Source organism: Dama dama, chromosome 11 (genome assembly GCF_033118175.1).
Source record: "Dama dama isolate Ldn47 chromosome 11, ASM3311817v1, whole genome shotgun sequence".
Taxonomy (NCBI): Eukaryota; Metazoa; Chordata; class Mammalia; order Artiodactyla; family Cervidae; genus Dama; species Dama dama.
The window spans coordinates 77,559,549-77,571,767 of record NC_083691.1 but is presented as its reverse complement, the minus strand read 5'-3'; the positions used below and the strand labels follow the sequence as shown (position 1 = coordinate 77,571,767).

General features: G+C 36.5%; 1 protein-coding gene across 2 annotated transcripts in view; it reads left to right on the top strand.

Moving 5' to 3' along the window:
• The window catches only part of DYNC2LI1 (dynein cytoplasmic 2 light intermediate chain 1), a 38,513-nt gene that overhangs the window by 18,942 nt on the left and 7,352 nt on the right, over positions 1–12,219 (top strand). The window contains exons 6-10 of one of the 2 annotated variants that reach the window (XM_061155507.1): positions 3,047–3,233; positions 4,143–4,211; positions 4,816–4,893; positions 8,427–8,503; positions 9,021–9,091. In XM_061155507.1, the coding sequence (XP_061011490.1) occupies positions 3,047–3,233; positions 4,143–4,211; positions 4,816–4,893; positions 8,427–8,503; positions 9,021–9,091 (482 nt within the window). The remainder of the gene's footprint in view (positions 1–3,046; positions 3,234–4,142; positions 4,212–4,815; positions 4,894–8,426; positions 8,504–9,020; positions 9,092–12,219) is intronic. The other variant, XM_061155508.1, reaches the window with a different exon arrangement.

Below are 12,219 nucleotides of genomic sequence, written 5' to 3'. Positions count from 1 at the left end.
GCAGCTCATGGTGGCGTGGCTGAGAGGAGATGACGGGGCGGGGAGCAGCTGAAGGAACAAGAGCTGCCGGCCAGCCTGGCCTGAGGCAGACAGGAGTCAAGAGGCTGGGAGCCGCTCTCCCCAGACTGTGAGCTGGCTCCAGTTCTGGCCCTGTTGTCACATCACCTTCCTGTATTACCTCACTTCCCTTCTCTAGACCTCATGGGCTTGTAGAGATTCTGGTTTCTGCAGAAAGCCAAATCTTCCCACAGTTTCTTCACTGCCTCGCCCTGTGAGTTCCTGGTCTTCTCTCCGTGGAATCCCGGAGCAGCTGGAGCCTGCCTTGGGAGAGAAGAGGGGTCAGGGTGATGAACAGGGGGCTGGGGCGCCACAGGCCTGGGTCCAAAGCAGCTTGCTGAGTGGTGGACGAATTCATGGAAGACATTTCACTCCTCATTAGTCGCAAATCACAGAGTGTTTTGTGACTGGAATTAATTCGACATGTAATTTCCTTGAGTTGGACAGGGTCCAGCCACCTTACCAAATGCTGTTAGATACTGTTTTTCTTTAAAGTGACTGTTCATAGAATAATTATAGATGCATTGAACATTTCCACAGACCTTAGATAATTTGTAAGAGAGCCTTTCCTGTGGTCCACTTCCCTGTTTTCAGAGGTAGTGTTTTATAAAAAAACTTTTTAGCTGTCATTTGCTATGAAGGCAAAAGTAACACAAGTATTTGCAGTGCAGTGGAAACATAAATTTTAACCTTAGAAAAAAGTTGAATAATCCATTTTCCCTTTGATTAAAACAAAGTTATTTTCATTTGGAAAAAATGATACACTTTATATATACTTTACCATAGTAAAAAAAAAAAAAAAAAAAAAAGGTAAACCATGGTCTTTTTAACATTAATCATGCTAAAACTCTGAAAATAAAATTAGTTTCCTTTATGTATATATATGTATGTGTGTGTGTGTGTATATATACACACACACATTATAATTAAGAAAAGCTGTTTCTGAGCTTATTCAAATGAAAGATATGGTTGGCTAGACAATTTAATGGCATAATAACTTTATAGAAACTCTTAGGTAATGTCTAAAAAGACTACTTTCTGGATTTAGACCTATAGTATAGAATTTAGCTATTGCTTTGCTTTACACAAAATAGCGGATTTGCTCAAACTAAACAAAATAATTGTTGTTGCTTAGTCACTAATTTGTCCAACTCTTCTGCGACCACATGGACTGCAGCCCGCTAGGCACCTCTTTCCATGGGACTTCCCAGGCAAGAATACTGGAGTGGGTTGCCATTTCCTTCACCAGGGGATCTTCCCAGCCCAGGGATTGAACCTGCATCTCCTGCCTTGACAGGCAGACTCTTTAGCATTGAGTCACCAGGAAAGCCCACATAACTTGACTATATTATAACCAGCATATATTTTAATTCCTTGCTATTTCTGCTAGCAGAATGTTTGCTCTGTTGATCAAAGATATATTGACCCATGATTATGGCTGTACAGACTTATTACGACCATTCTCTATAATACTCCTAGATTTATATTTGTTTTTTAATTGTAAAATAACATAAAATTCACTGTTTTAGCCATTTTTAAGTGTACAGTTTAGTGACATTCAGTATTATTCACATTGTTTTGCCACCATCACCACCATCCCTCTCCAGAGCGTTTCAACTTCCCAAATTGAACCTGTACCCATTAAACAATAACTTCCTACTTCCCCCTCTTTCAACCCTTGGCAACTACCATTCTAGTTTCTCTCTCTATGATTTGACTACTGTAGCTTCCTCATGTAAATGAAATCATCCTTTTGGGTCTAGTTTATTTCACTCAGCACAATGTCTTTAAGATTCATACATATTGTAGCATGTGTCAAAATTTCCTTACTTTTTGAGGCTGAATAATATTTCATTGTATTTATAGACCACATTTTGTTTACCTGTTAACCCATTGATGAACATTTGGGTCATTTCCACTCTTTTGCAATTGTGAATAACGCTGCTATGGACATTGGAATAGAAATACCTGTTTGTGTCCCTGATGTCAAAACACCCAGAAGTGGAATTGCTGGACCCTCCTATAATTTTTTGTACTGTACTGCTTTTCACATTGTCTACTCTGCTTTTTATATTACCATTGGCAATGTCCCAGGGTTCCAATTTCTGTCTATTCTTTCCAACACTTATTATTTTCTGGATTTTTAATTTTTATTTTTTTATTGTAGCTATCCTAATGGGCAAGACGTGGTATCTCATTGTGGTTTTGATTTGCATTTCTCTAATGATAATACCAGACATCTTTTCCTGTGTTTATTGGCCATAAGTATGTCTTTAAATACAGAAATATGTATTTGAGTTCTTTGCCCATTTTTAAATTGTGTTGTTTGTTGTTGCTGAGTTTAGATTTATGTTTGATATACTTAAACGTGAGCCTGTGTGCATATGGTCATGGTGGTGGAGTGTGTGGTGGCCTAGAGTGAGATAGCAAGGCCTTTCAGAGAGGTAGCAAGGTACAGCAGAAAACCATGTAGCTCTGGGTCTAAGTACCAGCTCTACACTTCACTAGTTATATGAGTCTGTGCCTCAGATTTCTAATCCATGAAATGGCCATCGTAACATTTTCTAGGAAGTCTTGTTGGGTTAGGAGGAAATAAGCTGTGTAGACTCCAGGCAAGGTCCATCAGTAAATGTTTTCACCACATTGTTGTATTGTTGCTGCTGCTGTGATTATTATTTTTGCTTCCCTTCTTTGGTACACATAGTAAAACTGAATCTAAACATGGCACTGTTGGATCCAATTGCACGTTATGTGACTGGATTATTATTAGTTCAAACAAAAAGTTTGGTTGTAACACTTAAATATTGCTAGGGAAAAGCACTGGAATAAATAAGGCTATAATTTCAGCATATTTTTCTTAGAAAATTGCTATGTTTTTTTTCTTATAGTGTTATTCTTAGAAAATACATTTCAGTATAGTAGGGTTTCAAATGGTAATTATTTTGAGTCTTTTTTTTTTTTTTTTTGAAAGATGTTTTTATTTCTTTAGGACATTTTCTATTGTCCTTGTTTTGGATCTTTCAAAACCTAATGACCTTTGGCCCACCATGGAAAATCTGTTGCAAGCCACAAAACTTAATGTTGATAAAGTGATAATGAAACTGGGGAAGAAGAATTCTAAAGCAGCTTCTGAAATGAGACAGAAGATGTGGAGCAACATGCAGAAGGACCATCCAGTGAGTTGCTGCTGGGATTATTCTTGTAATTCTTAGCCCCATACATAGTTAAAGATAACATCACAAACAATTTCTTTAGATTTTTATGCATGAGTTGAAATTCACTTGATGTGGATGAACCTGTTCACTGGAAAATTACAGCAATTTAATAAAACCTCAGAGCAAAACAAGGAAAAAGATTTCATATGTCTTCTCGTTAGACATCTACCGTGATTGTTATGGCATATTACACCAATCAAAAGGAACAGAGTTTTAAAGTAGTGGTTTGATACTGATTTTATAATCTCTGTGACATGAAGATACAAAACCAGGTTGTACAAATGTCACCTGGCAAAGACCAGAAAAGGATACAGTTTTAAGCAAGGAATAGAGGTTCAACAGCCTTTATTGTCATTCTATACATTTATTGTCTGTCACATAATCAGTATCTTTTTATCATCTGATAATTAAACTATCAAGTTGCAATATGGTAACACAAGTCTTTTATGTACAATCAGAAATGTCATCATCTAGAAAACTAAGAAAGGTATTTTATATTGTCCAGAGTTTATATGAGTGTGTTTTACAAAAGGAATATCAAACAAACCTGATAGTTATGGTTCCCATATATGCAGTATAAATGTTATTATAACAAACAGTTAATACAAATAACTTAAAAAAAAACAGGAAGGCAATATATAAGAAAATAAAAGAACAGAACATGAAGAATAAATATGGTAGCTTAGGGAACTGTCACTTCTAGTTTTATGCTTGAGAAATGTAGCTTCATAAATTAAATATTGGAGCAACCTCTGTCAAGCCAACAATGTTAACACTATGGGCAGATTTAAAATGACCTAAGTTGTAGAAATTGCTGAATACATAGTAGTAAACAATTACAGTGAATCAATGAAATATGTTTGTTAACAGGATCGTGAATTAATTGACCCATTTCCAATTCCTCTGGTCATAATCGGAAGTAAATACGATATTTTTCAGGTGAGCTCTTCCACTTCTAGTTGAGCTTGTTGTACACGCTTGCCTAGCCTTTATAGAAGAGAAACAAAAGTAATAATGAAATGAGAAAAATGACTCGGGGCAGGGGAGAAGTCAAGGAGTCACACATCTTAAAGATTTTGGAAAAGAGAATATAGCTGGGAAAGAGAAAATAGGTGAAGAACAATAAATACAGTGGCATGATGGGGATAAGGCAGAAGATTTAGAAACTGAATCCAGTCCAGTCTCCAAGGGACAGGACTTATGTCCCAACTTTTAAATTGAAGAAAGTAGAAAATTGGTTTCTTCTTATCTTTGCTTGTCAGAGAATCCTTGGGGTATTCCACTTGATAAAATGTGTGCTTGTATCTAAATTCTATTGAGCTAAGTGTTTAAACAAGGAAAGATCTGACAGTGTAGCTCTAGAAGGCTGCAGCTATTGTTCAGCTTCTACAGAACCAAATGCCAAGGTAATGGAATCCTACTCAAGGTACATTTCAAAAAATAAAGAAGAAAAAAATCTATTTCTGTATTTAATAATTTGTACTTTTCTGCTACAGATACTAGTTCTCTCAACTTTTTTCTTTTTAATAACATACATCTTCAGGATTTTGACTCTGAGAAGAGGAAGGTAATATGCAAGACACTTCGATTTGTTGCACATTATTATGGGGCATCATTAATGGTTTGTATGTTTCCTATCCTTTGGGTTTGAACAGACAGTAACAAATTTGGAAAGATTACCAGCTTGGTGCACAATAATGAATGTGGATGCTTTTACTAATGCATGTCATTCTCTCCTTTCCATTCCCATTGCCCTCAAAGCCTCTTGCTCAGAGCTTTTATAATGTATTTCTGGAACACACATTGCTAGATAGCCTACCATTTCCTTGAAGTGAAAGTTCTACATTTTTAATAGCCATAAATCCCCATTGTCTTAGAGATAAATTGGTTATTTATCTATTCATCTTTTAATTTTCCTTTAAGAATTAGAATCTATATTCACTTAAAAGAAAAAAGACTAACTTTTTTTTTTTTTTTTGTAGAGGTTAAAAATAATGAACTTGGGAGTCATGCTGCCTGGATTCAAATCTCAGGGCAACCATTTACTAGATATGGGGTCTCAGATAAGTCACTTAACCTCACTGAAGCCTTAGTCTCCTCCAGGGTAAAATGGACAAAAATAGTCCTACCTTCATAGGGTTGTTGTGAGGGTTAGTAGCAGGAATACACCTGAAACCCTTAGCACAGGGCCTGACACAAATCTCAATAAAGGCTGGTTCTTGTAACTGTTAACATTATCTTCCACAGCAGGACCAAATGTTGCGAGATATCCTCTAATGCAATAAAATATAAAAGCATTTTTATTTTTAAAAAAATTCCTCCCATTTGAATGCTGTCTTTTGCCCTCTAAATCAAAGTGCTCAGAGGAACCTATAGACAACATGGCCTAGTCCCCAGCTTTCATGGCTAGTTATTAAGGCTGAAAGTAATAAGTATGATCTGTATTTAAAATTCTTATACTTTCCAGAATACTCCAAATACATTTTATTATGTATTTTCTTAAAAATCATTACCTTTTATGTTTGTACTGTATCTACCTACTTGCATATTAGGTTGACAAAGTATTTTGGAAATATTCTTTTTTAAAAAATTATTTTTCATATTTTTTCCCATTATGGTTTATTACAGGATAGTGGATATGGTTCCCTGTGCTATACAAGACCTTGTTTATCCATTCTGTATATAATAGTTTGCATCTGCTATTCACAAACTTGCAATCCAACTTTCCCTCACCCTGTCTACTCTGCCTTGGCAACCACAGAAATATTCTTTACTGTTTTGCAAAGATATGGAGAATTCAAAGTACAGAAGCAGACCATGGATCTTGTAGTTTCTTACTTTCGCTTCTAGATAAAGCTCCACATTTACTTCTGTTTAGTCAGCTGAGGAAAATCCCTCTCTTTGTTTAGAAACAGATCACTTTTGATGATCCATCAGTGCCCAGTCTGGTCTTATCAGTAAGAATGCAATAATAGGTGAAGTCAGATCAACCCAGGCCACAGCAGACCTGCAATTAACCATGGCTCACAAGACCCTAGAAGTCCAGGGACTAGGGAAAGGATCTGAGAATCTTTCATCTCAGCTCTCAGTAAATCAGAGGTTGGGTTTAGAAGAGCACTCTGGACCACCATGGAAACCATACAGCTTTGCTAGCTTCCCAAATCAAGAAGAGAGCTGGTCAGAGCTAACAAAGCCCCACCTTTCAATTTCACTTCCGCTGTGACCCTAGAGTCCAGACTTTGGTACTTACTACTTTCCAAGGTTCAGTGATATGCAGCAGTTTTTGTTTTTTTTTTTTTTAAACATAGTTTATCCTTTATAATTCAGTCAAGAATACTAATTCAGTAATATGAGCAATATGATCAAGTTAATAAAGACAAAAACGAGAAAAACTTTGGTAAGTAGGACCAGATTCAGTGGAGAGCCCCCCGGATGGTAGGGGACTTAAAATTATGATAAATGAGGAACAGCATAAAATGATATTCTGGCATTTTGAATGTGATAACAGTCTTTAAGTATTTGAAGGACTGATCCATGGGAAAGGGGTTAAATGTATGTTTTCTTAGAGTCAAGAACAAGGAATCAGTGGGGTTTAGTTCAAATTAAGAAAAAAATTTCTAATACTGCCATTATCTGAAAATGGAACGAGTTGCTTTTGGAGATCATGAATTCCCAGGCATTGAGTTCGTAAGTAGAACTCTACATATATTTGTGGAGGATGTTTTCAAGGCAATTGACGCAACAGATAGGGGTGGGGATGGGGTTGAGTTAGAAAAACTTCTCATGTCCTCCCAGTCCTGCAGTCCTATGAAATACACTTGTGATGAGGTTTTTTCCTCACCATATAGGGAACATAATAGAGAATACAATGATGATGATAAAAAAGTTGTGTTTTTAAAATTCAGCTGAGGTTTTCATATTAACATATTGTCTCAATAGAAGCATAAAATTGTTTCAATTTTTAAAATGTATCAAATCTTGTATATTCACATGAGTGTTCTCCCTTGAATAGTTTCCCCCTGGGAAGTTAAGTGTTAGTCGCTCAGTCGTGTCCAACTCTTTCTGATCCCATGGACTGTAGCCTGCCAGGTTCCTCTGTCCATGAAAGTTTCCAGACAAGAATACTGGAGTGGGTTGCCATTCCCTTCTCCAGAGGATCTTCCAATCCAGGAATTGAACCCAGGTCTGAGCCACCAGGGAAGCCCTTTCCCTGGGAGCCTGTTCTTAATCTGAAAAGTGAAAGTGAAAGTCGCTCAGTTGTGTACGGCTCTTTGCGACCCTCCATGGACTGTGGAATTCTCCAGGCCAGAATACTGGAGTGAGTAGCCTTTCCCTTCTCCAAGGGATCTTCCCAACCCAGGGATCAAACCCAGGTCTTGAACGAATCTTAAGCTGAACACTGATCTCTTTACCTTATAATTACATTTCATTTTGGTTCAAGATTGTTTTTCCTACTTTCATACATCTTAGTCATTCTCATTTGGCTGGGTGACCTTGGTATTTCCAGACATTCAAAATTAGTCTTAAAAGGTTTTGTAGGGTAACCATATGTCCTGGTTTTCATCTGGTTTCTCAGTTTAATGATTAATAGTACCCATGCAGCTTCATTCTTCTAAAATATTCTGGTTATGATCACTTCGTTATAGACCACCACTGAGAAGAGTCAGTAGCTTACTTTGCAAACTCTAAAGGCAAATCTGAAGAGCCGTTTTAAAGTTGTTTTAGTGAGTATCAGTATTGTTAGACTAGTCTGCAGATCCCACATTAACTGCTTTGAAGACAGCAGTATGCCTTTGGATGGAAAAGTTATTTATGATACATACCTCCTATTTTTTAACCAACCAGATTGCATTTTGGTAATGCTTACGGTCCATTTGTGGGAGTAGCTGAAATGATTAGTGCATAAACACAAGTCCATACAATAAATATATCATGCACTCATGAAATTTGAAGAATTAAAACAAATTTATCAAGATTTCTTTCTTTTCCTTTATTCAGGTTTTGTTTTGCTTACTCAAACACAAGATTTTGTTGGGCAGATAAATAGTAATTCTCTCTGCAGTCTGTACTTGTTGAAAGCCATGTTCATTTTACCTCTTTCTGTGATTTGAAAGCGAGCATGTAATTTATTGTCCTGATTTTTTTCTTTTCTAGTTTACCAGTAAATCAGAAGCTCTGTTACTAAAAATACGTGGAGTTATTAACCAATTGGCATTTGGCATCGACAAAAGGTACCATTAAAATATTTGTTAATATCTTTTTACTTTTTTTTTTTTTTTGGTATTCTCTCATCTGATTATTGTTCTCACAAGTCTCTTGTTTCTTGACTGGGAAAAATGCCTCAGATGACTGTTCTTAGATAATTTCATATTATCTCTTGCTTCTTATATTGTTTAAATATTTATCATATTTTACAACTAAAATGTTATATAATAGTTGGAAACTAGAATAAAGTAATCATACTATTATACTTGTTTCCTTGATCCTGTTACTTAGTATTTTTCTTAACCTTGCTATCTTTCTTGGTTTTGATTTGAGGTAGTTTGGGTCTTTTTTTTCTCCTATAATACCTTTATTAGCTCTATACTTTATTTTTTGAATCGGTTATGTTAATAATCATTCATTCATTTTGAGAAATGCTCTCATAGAGGCTAGATATAAAACTTGGCTCTTGTATGTACAGTAGGGAATGGCAGGATATTTGATTGCTAAACTAAATTAGATTCTTTTTTCTTCTTATCCATGTAGCAAATCAATATGTGTGGATCAGAATAAACCTCTGTTTATCACAGCAGGATTGGATTCTTTAAGTCAGATAGGTTGGTGAACTTATTAAGATTGTTCCATTTGTTTTAATTGCTTATTGATTTTATCCTGCTGCCTGTTCACTTCATCTCCAACATCTCCCAACCCTAACCACCATTTCTGGTTTCATTGTTACTGTTATGTCTTGTGTATTTATTTGTATACATTGTATTGATACAGAATGCATCACATTGACATATTTGTGATGAAAGGGATGTTGGCACATGAGCAACTGATTTCTGATCTCAATACCACTAAAAAAATTTGCATCTACTTTCTTTCCCTCACTGATTTCCAGGTACTTTTAAATTTTAGCTTTTTGGGTTTAGAAGAAAATCAGAAGGATAAAGCAGTCAGGAAATTCAAAGCTATATATATTATAAGCAATGATGAAAAATATAAGAGATTCAAGTGTTGGAATAACTCAAAAAGAACACAGTTGCATTAACTAGGTATGCCTTAATTGTTATGTAAATACTTCATCTAATGGGATGTTTCCTATACTTATCCCTAGACTCACGAAGCAAAAGAAATTTCAAGAGTTTATATGGACTCACTGTGTTGCTGAGCAAGCTGAGGCTCCAGGAGCCTGCTAAGGAAGAGAGCCAGCCTTGGTGCTGTTTTTCCAAACCCTCCATAGCCCCCCAGTGCTTCTATAGAACGATCCCTGTCCATCTGAAAGTGTAAAAAAGTGTACTTTTTTACAGACAAAATGATGGATGCAATGACCTCTCAAGGTCACTTCCAACCTCCAAATTCTATTCTTTTGATACTAACAACTGCCACCAAGCGCTCTGAGTTGGGCTTAGGCCTGTTACTAACTTCCCAACAAAAAGTAGGGCGGAGCGAGAGACAGGACTGCTCAAAGACCACTGCAGAGGATCCCATTTCTTTCCCTTTTTAACCATCTGTGAGGTTTTTTCCTTCCCTTTGCCCCTCCTTTTTGCGTCTGTTGCATAGAAACAGAAAATGCTTTTGTACCAATTACTAGGCACTAATTTACGTTCTTCAGTGGGCGCTGGGCTTGCTGGAGAAACATTAGGAAAAGGTGGGAGGGTCGGATGTGGGGGAGGATTCAGAGCAGCAGAGGCCTGGAATGCTGCAAGCTTTTTCTCCAAGCCTGAGAGCAGCCAAGGGGAAGAAAGGGGAAAAAAAAAGGAAAAAAAAAAAAAGAGTTTATATGATCAAGCTCCCTGTCTTCTCACAGAAGTAATTTCATTGTAGAGATTTTGGGGCCTAGCAACTCTGTACTCTGGGGTTGACATAGTTTGGTTTTAACACTAATGGACAGTGATTTTCTTTTTTCCCACCCCCAATTACTCTTACATGTTGAAGTTGACTTCAAATGTAGAGATCTTTGTCATGAGATTATAGATTGAATTGGAATGAAAAGAACAGAGGTGTTAATGAGTGATTATAAAGACTGATTTTTATAATTATTATTATAATTGCCAACTTAATTTCATTAGCAGTGAGAATCACTGTGTGTAATGATAGAAATGCTGATGGAAATCTTTTGCCCCTGTAAGTAGTTGGAGGTCAGAAAAGGGTAGAAAAATACTGAATTTAAAAAATTATGGAGCTTGCACCTCATCAAAGTTAAAAACTTTTGCTCTTAAAAGCCCATGTGAAAAAAATAAAAAGATATGCTACAATCTGGGAGAAATTTTGAGCTACATGCTTTACAAAGGACTAGTATCTTGAATATATAACAGTAAAAAAAAAAATCCAATTAGAAAATATGTAAAAGATATAGCCAGCTATTTCACTAAGGATATACAATAATGGCACATAAGCACATGAAAAGATAGTTAATATCATTGCATGAAGGAAATGCAAATTGAACCTACATGGTGAGGGGATGTGAAGCAATTGGATCACTCATACATTGCTGGTGGGAATGTAAAATAGCCACTCTTTTTTTTTCTTTTGAATTTTTTATTTCATATTCTGGAGGAGGGCATGACAACCCACTCCAGTATTCTTTCCTGGAAAATCCCATGGACAGAGGAGCCTGGTGGGCTACAGTCCATGGGGTCACAACGAGTTGGACATGACTCAAGTGACTTAACATACATTAACATATATTTTGTATTGGAGCATAGCTGACTGACAATGTTGTGATAGTTTCAGATGAATGGTGAAGGGACTCAGCCATACATATACATGTATCCGTTCTCCCCCAAGCCCCCTCCCATCCAGGCTGCCACATGACATTGAGCAGAGTTCCATGTACTATACAATAGGTCCTTGTTGGTTATCCATTTTAAATATAGCAGTGTGTACATGACCTTCCCAAACTCCCTAACTGTCCCTTTCCCCCTGCAATCGTAAGTTCATTCTCTAAGTCTGTGAGTCTCTTTCTGTTTTGTAAGTTCATTTGCATTATTTATTTTTAGATTCCACATAGAAGGGATATCATACAATATTTCTCCTTCTCTGACTTACTTTACTCAGTATAACAATACTCTCTAGGTCCATCCATGTTGCTGCAAATGCCATTCTTTTTAGTGGCTGAGTAATATTCCATTGTGTGTGTGTACACACACACACACACACACACACACACACACACACACACACACACACACACACACACACACACACACCACATCTTTCTCCATTCCTCGTTTGATGGACATTAGGTTACTTCCATGTCTTGGCTATTGTAAACAGTGCTGCAGTGAACACTGGGGTGCATGTGTCCTTTCAGATCATGTTTTTCTCCAGATAAATGCCCAGGAGTGGGATTGCAGGGTCATATGATAACTCTATTTTTAGTTTTTTAAGGAGCCTCCATAGCAGCTGGTCAACCACTCTTGAAAACAGTTTGATGGTTTCTTATAAAACTAATCATGCAGCTACCATATGACCTAGAAATTGCACTATTTGACATTTGAGAGAAATGAAAATGTATGTTCACATAAAATCTGTACATAAATGTTCATGATACCTTTATTTGTAATAGCCCAAAAGTGGAAACAACCCAGACATCATTCAACAGGTAAATGGATAAACTGTGGTATATCCATACCATGGAATACTTACTACTCAGCAATAAAAGGAACAAAATATTGATATATACAGCAACTTGGGTTACTCTCCAGAGAATTATACTGAATTTTAAAAGTCAATCAGAAAA